At 42.2% G+C, this 16,140-nt stretch overlaps 4 protein-coding genes across 4 annotated transcripts in view; 1 reads left to right on the top strand and 3 right to left on the bottom strand.

Annotated features, from left to right (window-relative positions):
• The window catches only part of micos13 (mitochondrial contact site and cristae organizing system subunit 13), a 32,168-nt gene extending 23,127 nt beyond the window's left edge, over positions 1-9,041 (top strand). Inside the window, exons 5-9 of the mRNA XM_085927643.1 lie at positions 6,035-6,099; positions 7,452-7,556; positions 7,877-8,033; positions 8,138-8,195; positions 8,342-9,041. Coding sequence (XP_085783769.1) covers positions 7,528-7,556; positions 7,877-8,033; positions 8,138-8,195; positions 8,342-8,439 — 342 coding nt within the window. The 5' untranslated portion in view covers positions 6,035-6,099; positions 7,452-7,527 and the 3' untranslated portion in view covers positions 8,440-9,041. The remainder of the gene's footprint in view (positions 1-6,034; positions 6,100-7,451; positions 7,557-7,876; positions 8,034-8,137; positions 8,196-8,341) is intronic.
• hsd11b1la (hydroxysteroid (11-beta) dehydrogenase 1-like a) lies at positions 3,043-6,837 on the bottom strand. The gene is made up of 6 exons (XM_085927640.1): positions 6,679-6,837; positions 4,639-4,769; positions 4,375-4,578; positions 4,173-4,266; positions 3,931-4,096; positions 3,043-3,788 (listed from the first exon to the last, which is right to left on the bottom strand). Exons 1-6 carry the CDS (start codon positions 6,761-6,763, stop codon positions 3,614-3,616), a joined length of 855 nt encoding a protein of 284 aa, XP_085783766.1. The 5' UTR covers positions 6,764-6,837; the 3' UTR covers positions 3,043-3,613.
• A 375-nt stretch (positions 9,042-9,416) lies between the features above and the next one.
• Positions 9,417-12,971, bottom strand: LOC147047146 (spindlin-Z). Its single transcript, XM_085927642.1, has 5 exons — positions 12,673-12,971; positions 12,091-12,136; positions 11,416-11,663; positions 11,061-11,294; positions 9,417-10,462 (listed from the first exon to the last, which is right to left on the bottom strand). Exons 2-5 carry the CDS (start codon positions 12,108-12,110, stop codon positions 10,257-10,259), a joined length of 708 nt encoding a protein of 235 aa, XP_085783768.1. The 5' UTR covers positions 12,111-12,136; positions 12,673-12,971; the 3' UTR covers positions 9,417-10,256.
• A 122-nt stretch (positions 12,972-13,093) lies between these two features.
• On the bottom strand, positions 13,094-14,879 carry LOC147047145 (serine protease 57-like). The gene is made up of 5 exons (XM_085927641.1): positions 14,843-14,879; positions 14,601-14,754; positions 14,391-14,520; positions 14,047-14,301; positions 13,094-13,769 (listed from the first exon to the last, which is right to left on the bottom strand). The coding sequence occupies exons 1-5, from the start codon at positions 14,877-14,879 to the stop codon at positions 13,593-13,595; spliced, it is 753 nt and encodes a 250-aa protein (XP_085783767.1). The 3' UTR covers positions 13,094-13,592.
• Between the last annotated feature and the right edge of the window lie 1,261 nt (positions 14,880-16,140).

Genomic DNA, 16,140 nt, shown 5'->3' with positions numbered 1-16,140 from the left:
GGACGGCAATTGAGTGGCGGCAGAAGCTCCCTTAAAACGTCCAGCGAGCTTTGTTTCTCTCCCAGTTTAACCCTCTCACCTCATCTCATTGGCCGCCCTTTTATTCGGGCGGCTGATTTATTGGCGGGAGAAAAACAAGCATAGCCGAGCCGTCGGTCTCGTAAGTGATGAATGACCCGAGCTTCTATCTTCATCCCGGATGGGACAATCCAGTAGCTGGGAGTGCATGTGAATACGGGACATTGCTACTGAGATGAATGATGCCATTTAGAATATTTTTTTTTTATCAACATATATAAGCATGAATGATTATGGCATATGATAAGGATCTTTTCTAGTTTTCTCACTGGGGTCCTCCTCCACCCCACACACAGACTTTTTTTTTTTGCCAGCCCTGCCCCTTGTTGCCCTGATGCTACACAGCCTCTCTTATCCCTAAATGAAATTCTTTGGAAAGTCATTTTATATCACCCTTTGACTGTTCATTGAACTGTAAAACCACCCCATTGGAAAGCAAATAAAAGGATAGGAGAGGGGGCGAGGGGGGATGGGGCAAGGAGGAGAATTATAATTCTTTGCAGGCCTTTAGTATTAACCCAAACACCAGAGCTGTCAGCAGTTCAGAGAGGGAGGCGCGAGGGCCAAACATTCAGTGTTAATTGGCACTTTGTAAGCTCTGAGCCGTCCTTTTGTGAGCGAAGTGGAAGAGAGTGAGCGAGGAGGGGGGTCGAGGAGCGAGAGAGAGAGAGTAAGAGAGCAAGTGAGAGAGTTTGTTGGGCCTTGTTGAGGGTGTTTACGGTTCACTTCTTATCCTTTGTTAATTGGACTCCCCTCAAATGAAACAAAAAAAACAAAAAAAAAGGGGAAAAGAAGAATTCAGCCTCCCACCCATGTTTGGGGTGACTCTGCCTACCAGCACCATCGCAAAGCAAAAACATGAAGAGGGATCACGTCGCTGAATAGAACTCGGGCTGGCAGTCGGGATGACGGTGGCAGCGTTGACACGAGGCTGCCATCTCCGGCCTCGTCCCCCCCCACCCCCCCGCGAGCAACCGATGTAAATAATAATAGCAGTGCTGGTGAAAAGACACAGGTGTCAACCATTGTGCCGCTCTGAATAGACCTCGGGGAAAGAGGTCAGGGGCCACCTCGGCCACCTCTTCACACCCACACTTTTTCTTCACGCTGACGCTCCCTTTCACAGGTTTCCGAAATGCACCCCCCCCCCCGACTCCCGCCTTTCCCTCTCGCTCACTCTCGCCCTTTGTTATCATAGCTCAATGTTTTGTGAAAACTTTTCAGAGGTCACAAGCTCGTTATTCAGGAAGATTAACATTCTTTTCCAAATTAATCACCGCGCACAATGGTGTAGATCAATGGCCGGATTGGGCTTGAAAAACCGATGAATGGATATTAGACTTTAATAATTCATACGCTTGGTTGGTTTTTAAATCGATGACAGTGCCTATTAGTCGCATTAGCGCCGAATGATTTTTAAATTTATTTTGTCCAGAAGCTTTTTTTTTGTTCAACTCACATCTCAAGCACTATCTTGCATGAATGTCGTCTTCCACTAAAATAAAATCAGGAGGGTTGACCCCTGCATGGAGGATTATATGGACCCGGTGTCCTTCGCGCTCAAAGAAGCAGCACAAGAAATAATCATAAATTGAAGCTGCCACGTGATTGCTGGAGTTGCGCAGTATCATGACCGTGGATGGGAGATGATATTTATGGTCTGAAACGGGACATTTGTGCTGCACCAGCAAACGTTTGCCGGCTGAAATATAAAATTCTAAATCTGAGACTGTCCATCTCCTTCTACAATCGGGCTGCGCTAACTTATTACATTTATTATTGTTTTCTTTTGAATTGTTTATCTCATCTTCCAAGGAAATCTCCTGTTGTCACGCAAGGATAACATCATAAAAACATTTGCCTGTCTCTATTCTCGTGTCAACTTGCGACTTGTTGTTTTTCTTTTTTCTTTTTTCTTTTTTTTTGCGGAGTCAGCTAGGCTCAACTTCCCCGCGACCCTGAACAAGCTAAGCGCCATGGAAACTTGTAGTAATATACGATGTTACATTTTGGAAGTAACTTGCCCGACACTGACAGTAACAAGGCCGACTTCAGCGACGCCTGTGGGGAGCAATCATAAAAAAAAGATTCTGACACTCATGTAGGACAGAAATTCATGCAGGAAGTCAAACTCTATTTACAGCGGAGAGTAAATATGAGCACCCTACACGCCAATTCCAACATATTTCCGTGTCCCGTCCCGATCAATCTGCAAAGAGAAGGAGATGGAGATGCCGAGGAAGGGCGAGAGGATTTATTACCTTGCATTAGGGACACTAATCTGTTGCAGGTGTTTCTGGCTGTTCTCCGAGGCCATGGCTCCTCTCTTAACCCCCGCCCCTTCCTCATATTTGCGACAGAGACGGAATTTTTTTTTTCCCCCAGCATCTGAAGAGGGATTATGCCATCTCCACAATCCTCTCAAATCATCAAGCGTGTCAAGATAAGGACAAAGAGAACATGCGTTTGATAACTCCTCCACATCAGTCATATCTTGGGGAATATTGCGGTAGAAGAGTGCATGGCTTTTGTTACGGGATAAAAATGTACAAGATATCTAAACATGCCCTTATCATTCTCAGTTTTTCGGCAATGACAACTCACTGTCGGGCATACAGTACAACTAGCTGATAGATGGGGGGACTATTTCCATCAGCAGGGTACAACCTCGAGGATGTAAGACAATAAAGCAAAGACCACCAGGACGGATTGAGCTAACAGCTTCACAGGATGCCCGTGGTGCCTTTGGAAGGGACGAACAAAGACACAAAAGGAAAACCCGGTGAGAAAGCCTCGCTCGGCTGGAAGTCTGCAATCACTACCTTGGCCAGCTTGGAATGACAAAATAAAGCAGAGCAGAGATTTGATTTGAAAGATCCAGGGATGGAGATGCAGGAAATTGTGGAGGGCAGAACTGATACAATTAGGGAGGTTTTATAATCATTCAAATGAGGACAAATAAGGTCAAATAAACGTGTTTTTATTGATTGTATCAACATTTTGTGTGTGTGACCGAGAAAGCCTGAAATTGTGGAAAATTCAAATCTGCTGATAGTAGTGAAATCCTTCACTACCTTGGCTACTACTGCCCTCATGTGGATATACATGGTACTACAAAGCCCGGTTCTTGACTACTATGATTTTTACATTTAAATTCATCAAATGTATTTTATTTCATGTCAGTCTTTTCACCTGCACATTTTTTTTTTCGGTTTTCTGTCACTTTCAAAATGTCAAGATCAGTTTAAGTTTTATCAGGCAATTCAATGTGAAAAGCAACATGAAATATTCTAGAAATAATTCATAAACAGTCATCACAATTCTAAATCTTACTGAACAAAATCTGGACAGGATACGATGTTAATCCAAGTGAGCCACATACGTAACATGCATGACTGTCAAAGTTGCAACTAATACGATATACGAGTTTTTTTTGTACAGTTGCACGGAATGTGACATTAAACAAAAACAGTAACGGCATAAGAATGCATCTTAAAATATCACTTTTTAGTAAATATTTGTTCATAACTTGTAGTTACTTGTAGGTCATCTGTATCAAGTAGTCCCTGGTCCCGGGGAAGAAATCTCTAAAAAGAGTCACGATGTAGACGTACCAAGGGTAGAAAAGCTCCCGCTGTCTGGTGGCTCCTGTCTTGATGATGTTCAACGCCGCTTCACTGGCTGGGTAGGCGCTTAGGTGACGGACATCCCTTGGAGACAAAGAATCACTGCCATCAAACACGCGCTTCTTTTTTCAGTATTTAGAATTTCTTTTGAAAAAAACGAATCAGGTTTAACCTGAACTGCAAACACGGTCGGATGAGCTCCAGAGTTGCGCAATAATGCACTTACTTGACTTTCTCCATGGCTGAGTCTGTGTCGATGAGGCCCAGTGTGCACGTTGTGATCGATATGTTGCTGCTCTTCATGGCCAGCTCGTGAAAGAGAGTCTCAAAGAAACCGTTCAAGGCGAACTTGGTTGACACGTAAGGAGCCACAAAGGGAATTGTCATTTTACCTGTTGGGGGGGTGTTAACAATCACCTTCGATAAAATGATTCCAAGTCAAATGGAGTCAGAGTGTCGTGAACCAACCTAAAAGCGACGAAACAACTACGAGTGAGCCTTTGCTTTGCTCGAGGGAGGGGAGAGCTTTCCACGCCATCTGAGCGTAACTGAAGAAATTGACCTTTTGGAGAGACACGGAATTTTGTTCTATTAGCGAAATCATAGCTTTCTTTCGGATTATTTGAAGATAATCGATGAAAAAGTATGTTGTTGCAATGTCATAGTTTACCTTCATCAGCCACCTGAGGTGCTCCACGTCCCCCTCCCACATGCTGAAGGGGCTTGGTCCAATGTGGTTGAGAACCAGGTGGTCCAGACCTCCTAGATGGTCCAGAGCAAAATCGACCACTCTCTCCGGGTCAGTGTCACTGCTCATGTCCGCTGATATGTACAGGGCCTTCTGCGCTCCCATGCTCAGACACGTTTCCGCCACCTAGTGGTCACACCACAACGGTTGGCCAACGCGGAGGTTGTTGTCCACCCTTTGACTCACCTTCTGTAAGACGTTTTCCCTCCTTGCGGTAATGACGATCTGGGCGCCGAACCTGGCATAGTGATAGGCCATTTGTTCGCCGATACCAGTGCTCGCCCCGGTCACCAAGACCCTGGCACCTCGGAGAGATTCTCAAATCATAGCAAAAACAAAAAAGAACATTTCAAGATGTATGATCATTACATCTTTGTATTAAGATCCGCTTTTATTCTTTCTTTTTTTTTTTTTACGAGAGAACCGAGAAGCTGTTTCTATATTTGCTGCTGTTTTGGTTAGCAACAGAATATGACAAAGTATGTTTTGAACCCAAAATTAAAACAAATCTACAAAGAACCAAAAAGGTCCGCGTCCAATATTCTCCTTTGCAGTATGACGTTGAAAAAGTCATGACGGTTAAGCATTTGCCGATATCTATGATGTAATACTGATGGACTAAGGTTTCAGCTCTCCTGATTTAGATACCAAAAAGGGAAGCACTGATAACAAGATTCATTAGAAATTGCTGACGTTATCATAACACGTCAACAGCAAATGCTACGTGAGCTTTCTCCACTCCATTTATTGAAGTAATATCAAAGTGACAAAACAGACTTATTCAAGTTGAGCTTCAGTTGTAGGTTAAAGTGCGATGCTAGATCCGATTTTTGACCCCAGGGACAGGTGAGTCCAAGCAAAGTCCGAGGAGAACTATTCTCTACTGCTGCCATTTTCAAAATGAATTTAGTGCCAGTCACTTATCGAAGTAGAAAAACACTGTGATCATACACCCTATTTTTTTTTTTTTTTTGTTCACATTTACTGATTAAATGCCCTTTAGTCCGATTCGCACAGTGACTAGATTTGTCTTGCTATATTTTCATGTGGTCTGGAACTAGTACTAAATCAAATTTTATTTGTGACCTTCCATGCTCCCGATGAAAAATCCTACAGTTACATTTCAGTGCTCGCAAAGCCACATTTGAGAAAAATCCTGTTTGGTCGGAGTCACAAGCATGTCGAATAATGTGCGATTACACACTAAATGTGTACCTCTCGTCACAAACCCTTCCGCAGGGGAAAATGTTAAAGTTGTACTGACGTCACACACAGAGAAACTTGTTTGGCAAACAGAGTGTAGAATTACTATGTGGCTCCCCTTTACCCAGAATTCACAGGAAATGAATGTACAATAATTGGTGCTGGAGGGGGTGGAACCACCATATTACATTAGTATGCAGTACTGTATTTCAATTAGATAAGGTTATATAAAATAATATAGTCAAATAATAATTGTCATTTCTCGTGAACGGGCTTCTTTGATTGTTAATTGGTGTCAGTGATTGGTGAATTGTGACTTTGTCCCTCCCACATATTATTGCACCCAATTATAATTATCATTTTTTTGCTGTCGTGACAGGTAATTATCAAATGAAGTACCGAACAAAACAATGTGCCGACAAGCAACTTGGCGGCTCTACTGAGGTGAGTGAGTCACGAAAAAATTGTCTGTTGGTAATTATGTGCCTCCATGTAGAAGATGGAATTATGTATGTTTGTGCAGCAGTTTTAATAAATGAATGTGCTTTGTAATGAAAACATCGATTTTATTTGAATTAAGAATATTAGAGCGTGTTCAAAAAGTCACTGTGCACTTGTGTAAGTGGACAGTGACTTCCAGAACATGTCTAATCAAAAATGTAACTTGTGTAATATACACTATTTTTTTTTTTATTTAATAACGCCATATGAATTTACCTCAATCGTTTTTGTTGGGTTTTTTTCACCACAAGAGAGAGTAAACATTTCTGTTTACGACATCCACTATTGCACCCAATTTCTAGCATTGTCTTGTAACATTGACTTTTGAAACAAACAAAAAGTTGCAAATACAGTACTACTTAGATGTTTTTCCATAAGTAGCACCAAATCAAAATTCCACTGTAAGTAGAAAATGTAGTTTTATACATAATGACATTGTATCAATCACATTGACGTTTTATTTGAGTCAAAACATTGTTTTATGACTATTTTTTTTAAGTGTGCAGAAGAGACGTAACTTACCTGCATTGAACGTGGGCTCATTCCACTTGACGGCGATTAGAGCCACAGTAACACTTGCCAGAAGGACTTTAGTCAACGTTTTCATGTTGTAAACTATAATCTAAATAAGTTGGGAAGTATAAACACCCAGCTGACTAAATTGCCGTGCATGAGAAGTGAATGGAATATCTGGGGCAGTTTTTATATGAGCCCTCCCTTCTTGGCATCTGCAAAAAGGGGTGTGTTATGTGCAGATAAGAATTGACAACTTTGCCCTTATTTTTTAAAATATGTGAAGGAATTCAACTTGAATATGCCATAGTTATCAAACTTGAAGTGCCTTTCTGTTTTTGTCTTTGTTGTCTCTTTTGTCAATAAGTGTTCTGACATAACACATGTATGTGCATGTCAGCACTTGTTTTTCACTTCAGTGGAGGTGGAACCGAGTGATTTTTTTTTACATTGCCATTGGTGAATACAACTACTCAAACACTAAAATCAATGTATATTTTATTGTATTTGTTTTGCACGTCCCGTGAGACTGTGGGCTTCATTCAGTGGGAATGTTGTGCTGGGAAACGGAGCCTTAACTCGATCGGCACACGACCTTTCGTAATAAACATATTAGTACTCATGTTACCGGAAAACGGACAGGCGAACCAATACCAGGGATGGGTACGCCCACTGACGTAAAAGAATAAGAGACAGCTTTACGACACCCGCCGTAAACCGCTGTGTTGGATGGGAAACTTTATTGACACCGTGTTTTGAATAAACAACATTGTGTCCTTCAGTCCAGGTTGTTTTTTGATGCCCTTCTGAAATCAAGAATCGGGGTCGGTTTGAAAGGAAAGCGTTCTTTTGTGGACCATGGCGGCGAAGATTTTCCCTCTCATCAAGTAAGTGGTCCTCTTCTTGTGTGCAGTGGTTTGGTACCGTAGTAGAAGTCGGCTTAACCGATGCGAGCTAACAGCTAGCTAGTTTAAACAGGCGAAGCCATGGCTGTCTTCCTGTAGTTAGCTGTCCATTTTAATATCACGATACTATTAAACACATTAGTTCTTGCTTTATTCTGGCTATGGTTTGTTTCGTACTCTTCAACGTCCTACATCAGGGAGCAAATCTATCGTTTGCTAAAACAAGTAAGAAACATTGACCTAGTGCTCCATAACTATTAGCTTCATTAAATATGACGTTTGTGTTCATCTCAATTTTCCAGACTGGCCACGAAGGTCACCATTGCAGGAGGGGCTTTTTACGTCGCCTTTGATTCCGGGCTCCTGGGAACCAGCGAGCAGGGCTCCGAAGCTTTGGGGCGGGCTCGAGCGGCCATACCGCCCGCTTTGGAGGAGTGGATGAAATATTTTGGCTTGCAGGTACATAAAGTTTTACAAGTTCGGTACCTCCAGATGGATATATAAACTTGAATGTCATTAGATTTAATTTGAATGGAGTGTAATCTATCTGACTGTCTCTTCAGGCTCAACTTCCAGCAGTACCCAAAGTTGAATTCTCTCCGGTCCAAGCATGGAATTCTGGTGGGCAAAAATAAATGCATACATAAATGTGACGCAATGCTTCAAAAGTTGGACTTCTACAGTCTGACTTTTGACTCTTTAGTTTCTTGTTGATTCCAATGTACATGTACATATGTTAAATACTAATCTTTGTTTGTCTATCGCAGGGGTGAGGACGTCCATTTCAACACTGTCAGAGGCGCCGAGAAAAGCAAGCGAATATTCCACTCGGGGCTTGCAATATGTTAAAGACCTCACCAAGTGAACAGTAACACATCCAAGCGTCTATATCACAAAGTTTGCACGTAACGGACTTGTTCTAAAGAGTTGCAGCTTGTTGAGCAGGGGTGGGGAAAATTCCATGCACACAGTCATGCAATTCTAAATGCAAATAAGATCTTTTATTTTGAAAAGAAGTCCACTTATACTCTGAGCATAATCATAAATATTTGTTCAATTGTCATATGTTTCACTTGTAGGACTAAAATGGCCGCTGATAGGACAAAAGTTTCCCACCTCTTTTCAATAGAAAAAAACATCCATCAAGTTGTTCAATTTAAGAGACATAGGTTGTGGTATTGTACATAATGCTAGAATATACAATTTTTAAAATAAACAACCAACTGCTCAATTTGTGTCGCCTTGACAATTTTTCGCTTTATGGCCTAATATTTCATCTGTCATCATGTCAGAGGCTACACCTTGCCCAACTTGTCAGCCGGGGTAGGCTACAGTTGCAAAATATGGATATTTTTATGTCTTTGGAAGTCATGTCTAATATTGTGCCTATTACATAACTGTACGCTTTACATGATGGATTAAATTCCCAAGGTAGGTTTCGTAAGATGAGTCTCACATTATCAAAACAGGTTTTGCAACCGCTCCCTACTACACAATTATCTGCATTTGTGTGTGCTTGAAAAGAATCAGACCTATCCAAAATTCTAAAATGAGTTTCCAGGCATCTGTGCACTCCCCATGAGATGGGTGAACAGTACAATGGGAAATTACACAACTAGAACCTGATTTGGTGTGAGCTACCTGTTTATTGTTTGGCTGAAATAGTCACAATTGCACACAACTTGTACACATTAAATACTGAAAGTGCTGCAAGAAGCTTGAATTTTTTTTTTTTTTAACCATCATGCCTGTAAATGAAGATCATGATCGGGCAGGCGGGGACTAACCTAAACATATAAATGTACAATAAAGTGCTCCCCACAATATCAACAGAGATTATAGGTTGTATTTAAAAATGTTCATACTGCATTTTTTTTTATATTTTTTTTTTTACTGCAAACACAACAAGCACCAGGACCCACTTTGACTGCAAGCTTATTTGCAGGTTGCCTATCGAGAAGACACCTGAATGCAACACAATTAGAAGCCATCACACATGATCTCCAAAGACGCAGGTAGGGAACCTTTATATCCACACATTATTTTTTGAAAACTAATTAGTGTACAGTATCATAGGTATTTGTCTGAGGTTGTATTAGTTTTTAGTATTTGGTTCCCTAACCTGTGATTGCTCTGAGATATGTATGCTATTTAAAAAAAAAAAAAACTAAAGTGAGCCTGAAGGCACTTGATGCTTCTTGTGGGCTGCAGTGTCATTTGGGAAGCAAGCAAAAATCATCCTTCGGAGCGGTACAAAGAATGCGCCGTGGTTAAAGTAGCAAATAGATACCCTGCGAAAACAAAACGCTTTATTACATAGCCAAGTCGCGACTAAACATTAAATATCTTTTGTAATCAGCACTTGTGCGATATTCCACTCATCCCGACTTTGAAGAATAATTCCACAATGTATTTATCTCCCTGTTCGTCCACTTAATGCCAACGTGGAAGTGGGCTGTATTCCAACGCAGCGTCAGCAAACAAGAAAAATAGCCTATTAGACTCGGAATTGCGGTGACGACGAGTAGAGCGAACGCTACAGTTGTGCTGTGCAAACGTACAAAGGAATAAACGGCGTAAATGAATTGAAAAGCTTTGACTACTCTGCCATGGCTTTAAATAAGAAATGGCTGAGCGAGGGGGGTGGGGGGGGGGCGTCTCTTTCTTTCACCTTCTCTCCTCTTAGGTGGTTTTAACCAGGTCATAGACGTGGATGTGAAAGTCATCGTCATATTTAATGTAGTAGACGGAGGGCTTGGCGGGGACTTGGTAGATGACCAGACCGGTCCTCTTCACACCTTTGTCAGTCACGTACTCCACCTGTTTGCCCACCAGACTCTCAGTCTCTTCCCCGGGCTTCCTGTCGGCGGGTAACAGGTGCTTGTTTTCTGAACAAAGTAGAAGGGAGACAAGTTTCGGTCCGAGTGTAAAAGCATGTTTAAGTACTTGTCACTTTTTTTTTTTCCTCATGGTCAAGACAAGTCATACGACTCATTTACGGTTAGGCCGATACAAAAAAAAAAAAAAAAAGCAAGTGAGCTGGAGGTATTAGTTTTTGTCCACTAGGGGTCACAATGCTCATATCTAGATTGTAGTAGCTCTGTTTTGGAAGGAACACGATTTGGATATGCTCTTCTTTCATGCACTCGCTTTTTGCAATGTGAATCTGAGCCAGTGTAAAAAAAAAAAATAATAATAATAATAATATGCAATGTCAAATTTGATATCTACAAAAAAAATCATGAAGTGAAGCCACAAAAAGTGAACCAAAATATGGTGAGGGAAGACTACTGTCAGATAATAGTCACTTTCAAATTACTCTCGATTACTGCCACCAAAACAAATAACAGAATGACAACAAATAACTCAGAGTTCCAAAAGAAGTGTATAAATGTAGACGTGCCAACAGTGCATGAGACTTGGAATGTTATGGAATGCATGTCAGATGGTGCGCCGTGACACACTTTCCGAGAAAAAGTTACATACCCGCTTCGGGCAGAATCCTAAGGTCCCCGTCGGCGTAGTCGTCCCATAGTTGGTACATATAAAGAACCGGGTCCTTTTCATAGGTGATGTAATACCAATTAGTCATGATTGGTGCTCTGGAGAGCACCATCCCTCGCCACTCGTTCTTTTCGCCGTCCTCCTTTTCAAAAAGATGCTCCACGGCTTTGCCCACCAACTCTTCGGCCCCCGGGGGTATCTTGATCCGGTTGTTTACTGTGCACAAAGATGCGCATTTTCACTATGATACATGTGCTTGAAAAAGAAAAAAACAAAACAAATTGTTCGGCATGTTCAAAGGTGATTCATTAAAATTAAGTAAAAAACACAGACGTACCGACACTTTCGGAGAGGACCTGCAGGTTGGACACGCGCTCGTCCTTGAACAGCTCGATGCCGTAGACGCAATCAAAGCCGTCGTACTTGACCATGAAGAGCGACGGATTGACGCTGAGTCTGTCCAGCACGGTGCCCTTCCATTTGCTCTGGTTGCCCTTCTCGCGCCAGTTGTGCTGAATGCGAACGCCTAGGATACAGTTGGGGTCGGGGCTTCCGGCGTCGCTCAGCTCACCGCTGCTTCGCTTCCTGCCGAGTAGAAGTTTGTTATGATGTCACTTGGAGGGTGGGCTCTGACATATGCCATTTAGTGTACAAATGTATTGATTTATTTTTAAAGAAGCAAAAAGGTTTTTGGGTGGACAAGTATCTCACTAGATTCCCACCTCCACATTCAAAACAAGACCAACTGCTGCTAAGATGACCTTGACACTGAGCAGAAAGTACAGCAACTCCAAGATGTTGTATTTTTTGAAATACTACTGGGTAGAGAGAATTTCTTCATTTCTTTTCCGGCATTGCTACCAATTGCAGAAAGTAAGGAAGGAATTTGTTTATCCACCCTTGATGTAATGTGTAGCAATATATGAAAAGAAACCTTTGATTGCTGCACCATCATTTATTTTATGTATTTAATATCACCATTGGAGGAAAAACTGCTGCAGTGTGACCATACCTGCCTCTTTTCTTTGACATGCCTCCACAAATTCGATGGTTACAGTCTATAGGGAAAAAAACAACGTTGTATTAGTTACAGTCGGAATGTAACATATAATATGTGGAACATTAAGACCCCCCCTTTTTTTTCCCAAAACCATTCCGAGGCAAGTTGCACCAACGACTGACGTCATTCTAATGCGCGGAGATCGACAGCTCCCCCCAGCCAATGGCATCGCGTCCCGAGGCACCACTTCCTGTGTATTTACGTCGCCTAAACTGCGTCGCCCGCAATGGAAGTGATTATGTGCATGTATGTGGGCGTGTGTGTATTTGTGCGTGTGTACGGGCGACATCGTCTGGCATGGCTAACTAGCAGTTAGCTCACCGCTAAATAACAGTTTGGAACTAACAAGCCCTTGCTCGATAAGCCAGTTGTGTCGAACGACAGCTACTGTTGGCAAAATGACACTGTCGTACAAACGGAAAAAAAGTACGTTTCAAATGTAACGGGACGAAGGCTACCTAAGGCGCCGACACACCTGTGCTGGCAAATATCCAACGTATAGGGTCATAGTTTGAGTCTGTCGTGCCATATTACCAGTTTTCCCCTCGCTTGTCCGAGCGGCCACCTCAATGCAGACGTTCCAGGCAGGCAAGGGAGGGGGGCGACTGGAAGCTACATCCGCCTTTCAGAAGTTGCACAGACAGCCGAAAAGCACAGACTGCCCGGACGCCAATGAGCCTTACGTCCGCCTTCACCTGTACGCAGATTTCATATCGGTTCCGTACTTCTGCAACAGAAAATGTTCCCCCACACGGAACCAGACTGGAGGAAATCTCGCGAAAGCTGCGTGAAATGCGGGAGATGGTAGAAAAATACTTCGTTTCCCAGCATGCCCTTTTGGTTACGAACAGCTGGAGAAGACGTTGACATGCGCGCAATGAACGCTGGGAAATGTAGGCCGGAAAGTTCCACTTCAGTTGGCAGGTACAAAATTTTGCATTTTAATAAGAGAAAAATTGATTAATGTGATTTATTCGTGGGTGGCTCTCCCGTAAGTGACAAGCGCACATTACGTATCTACAAATGAAATATTCACAGAATTAAAATAATCCACGTGTGCACTTATTGATCATGTTCCATTCCAACATTTAATAAAAGGGATTAAAAACTTAAGGAGTCAATACATATCTAATAATGTTTTATCCTCGAAATACATTTTTGAAAAGCTTCCTCTGAAATTACCGGTTGTTGTTGCTACTTTGTTACAGAGCAAAGCAGGCAAAAAAGTAGGAAAAACATTTATATTTTGTCATTTTGGAATTTTGTTTTGTCTCGACGTGCTTGTGAAAGTTGCAAAAAGTCAAACCGTAAAATGGTCACTTTCCAGGCGTGCTTAATGAATACCACCCAGCAAAACAGCGATCATTCATTGACAATCTCAGAACCAACGCATTAGTCGTCTAACCGGATTTGATGATGTCACACAACGCAATGTGCAATTGTCGAAGATGATGTCACACAGCTCGATGTTTATTTGGCGAAGTGCTGTTCAAAACTTTGGTTATCCAATCGGTAAAGGACGAGACGCGCGTGTAGACGTCGGGGGTCCGAGGGTTCCCGCATCGTCGCCCGGAAAATGACACCACGCCCGCGGTCTCGCCGTCGCAGATCAGCGGGCCACCCGAATCACCCTGAGGATGTCACAAAAACATACGAGTTGATGTATTTATAAAAATAAAATAAAAAAAAAGCGTATCTATAGCATATGGGACGCTTATTTTAAGGTCCTTGAATAATTTTTTAGAAATAATATATTCACAAATTATAACCAATGGAGGTAAGCAAATCCGGTGATTCTTCAAACAAAGTTTTGCTTTACGTAAGCTTAAAAAGGATTACTGAGGATTTAACATTAAATTCATCTTGGGCCAAAATGATGGTTGGCTTTGACTACTGTTGAAAGCTTACCGAGCAGAAACCTTGAAAGACGCGGGAGCCGATGCCGCACACCATGGTCCTGGCGATGGGGACCGTCCCCCATCGTCTGCGACAGGTGCGTTGCGGCAGGACGGTGACGTTGACCTCCTGGAGAGCGTCGGGCAAGGTGTTGTTATCGCCGATGTCCCCCCAGCCGGCCGTGATGCACCTGTTGCGTCGTTCCAGGCGATCTTTTTTGGGAGCAATCAGCTGCACCGCCTCCGTTAACGTGGCACTGCCGTTGAGCTGAGAGCCGTCAAATGCAAAATAAGAGTCGTGTCTTTTTCTGAAGTTGTGAAAAAGCTGAAGTTATTTCAACACATCTCTGTTCTCACCTGCAGGAGCATGATGTCGTTTTGATGGCCGTCGTAGTCAGGATGCGGGATGTCTCTGATGCTGGCGAACACCTGCTTGGTGGTCTCTTCGCCGTTCAAGGAGTCGACCCCCAGCACCACCGTGAGTGCGCTGCAAAAACAAATAATCATGCAGATTTGATATCAAATCAAGGTTATTAACAGCGTTACCTCATTTTAGTAACTCCTTACCGGCGTAACCTGCAATGTGCTGCGGTGAGGACAAAGTCTTCTCTGACCAGCGAGCCCCCACAGATGTGTTGACCCCGAAATTGCAGCGAGGCCATGTACGGACGCGAGTGGGGGGGAGCATCTCTGCCTCCGACAATGTGAGTACCATCAGCTCCTAAAAAAAAAAACATAAAACACTCCTTTTATCATTTGTTTTCTAAAAGAGCTTTTAAAGCTCGCTTCAAAAAGACAAAGTCGCTCACCATTTAGAATGAAGAAGAGCAGCAGTATGATGGCCATGGTACTTACTGGAATGCGCATCTTGCCTCTCAGTCTCGTTCCTATTATTGTGGGGCACTCAAACTGGGTTGCGGTCTAATTGTTGCTTCAGTGCATTTGCCAACATGCTGGTGGAGGTTTTGAAAAGTCGAGAGAATTGCAAAGTGCAGGGTTGCACCATAAGAGACCCAAGGTCACCTAAGTTGCTCTCTTACTAATATTAAACGTTGCACGGCTTTCGAGGGCTGATCAATGAATCAAATTCAAATCAACATCGTAATGAAGTAGAACTTTGTAGTTGTAGTCAACAAGCTGCAAGTGTTTAATAAGTTTACAATTGCAATTGAAGTAGAGAAATCAAATATCTGTTCATTCATACCTAACTTATAAATCTAAATATTTAAGTAGATCCTGAAATTGTTTATTTTAATACAGGAAGATTAATTCCTTTCTTGTGTTTGTTTAAAATATTCAGCCGATTGTAAATAAATCATTTTAATTGCCAGGATTACCCTAAAAATGAATTTTATTGCTAAACATTGGTGAAACAATCTCCAAATTGTACAACTTCTGTGGTGTTGTTTGTAAGTTGTAGTAAGTTTCCCTTTCAACATATTTCCTCTTGCGACAGCTCTGAGCTCAATTCTGGCCCAGCAGCAAACGGCTTGTGGCGAAACATACGTCATGTAACATTAGTCAGCCACATTTTGGCCCACAGGTCGTTGAAGTTTTTGTTCGTCTTTGCCTTTATACACTATAATGCATTTGAATTAGAAATATTGAGTTATGATTGAAGCGCTGACTCTCATCTTGGTCATTTATTTTCTGTCAAGGAATTACCTCCTCATGTTTTCTCTTTTGGGGCGTGAGTGATGGTCATAATTTTGATAGGCAGGGTGTAAAGTACTTGTAATGCCCCGCAGAGGGCGACAGAGTGACTGAAAGTTTTTTTTCTCCCCAAAAGACATTCTCACATCTTTCCGTTAGAGGGCGCTGTTTTGCCACAAATTGTGTAAGCTTGTTTCTGGCTTGGAAGTTTGAACGAATGAATTTGAGATCGTTTGGGGGGTGAAATATGAGTTCCACAACGTATCTTGCAATATTTGAGCTTTTTATCTGTTCTCATTTGATATACAGTAGTACCCAGGTTGCTCTTTTGTCATGCATTAGCATAGAAATTGTAAGCATCTAATCAAGTCTCCAAACAAACAAAAAAGAATCACCTCTATACAAAATAATATGTTGAATTTTCACACTGTGTAATAGACATGCCTTTAGACGC

Source organism: Syngnathus leptorhynchus, chromosome 13 (genome assembly GCF_054491065.1).
Source record: "Syngnathus leptorhynchus isolate UIUO chromosome 13, UIUO_Slep, whole genome shotgun sequence".
In the NCBI taxonomy this organism is placed as follows: domain Eukaryota; kingdom Metazoa; phylum Chordata; class Actinopteri; order Syngnathiformes; family Syngnathidae; genus Syngnathus; species Syngnathus leptorhynchus.
Note: the sequence above shows the minus strand (reverse complement) of the source record. Positions and strands in the feature narration are given on the sequence as shown.

Bases quoted from the DNA above. Each gene is read 5' to 3' on its own strand.
- hsd11b1la (XM_085927640.1), bottom strand. From the start codon at position 6,763: ATGAAAACGTTGACTAAAGTCCTTCTGGCAAGTGTTACTGTGGCTCTA. The intron at 4,770-6,678 runs GTAAGTTACGTC...CTATGATTTGAG, and splicing joins TGAGCCCACGTTCAATGCAG to AATCTCTCCGAGGTGCCAGG. The intron at 4,579-4,638 runs GTGAGTCAAAGG...TGTGACCACTAG, and splicing joins GGGAAAACGTCTTACAGAAG to GTGGCGGAAACGTGTCTGAG.
- LOC147047145 (XM_085927641.1), bottom strand. From the start codon at position 14,879: ATGGCCATCATACTGCTGCTCTTCTTCATTCTAAATG. The intron at 14,755-14,842 runs GTGAGCGACTTT...TTTTTTTTTTAG, and splicing joins GCTCTTCTTCATTCTAAATG to GAGCTGATGGTACTCACATT. The intron at 14,521-14,600 runs GTAAGGAGTTAC...TTGTTTTTGCAG, and splicing joins GCACATTGCAGGTTACGCCG to CGCACTCACGGTGGTGCTGG.
- LOC147047146 (XM_085927642.1), bottom strand. From the start codon at position 12,110: ATGTCAAAGAAAAGAGGCAG. The intron at 11,295-11,415 runs GTACGTCTGTGT...CTTTGTGCACAG, and splicing joins GGTCCTCTCCGAAAGTGTCG to TAAACAACCGGATCAAGATA. The intron at 10,463-11,060 runs GTATGTAACTTT...TACTTTGTTCAG, and splicing joins TAGGATTCTGCCCGAAGCGG to AAAACAAGCACCTGTTACCC.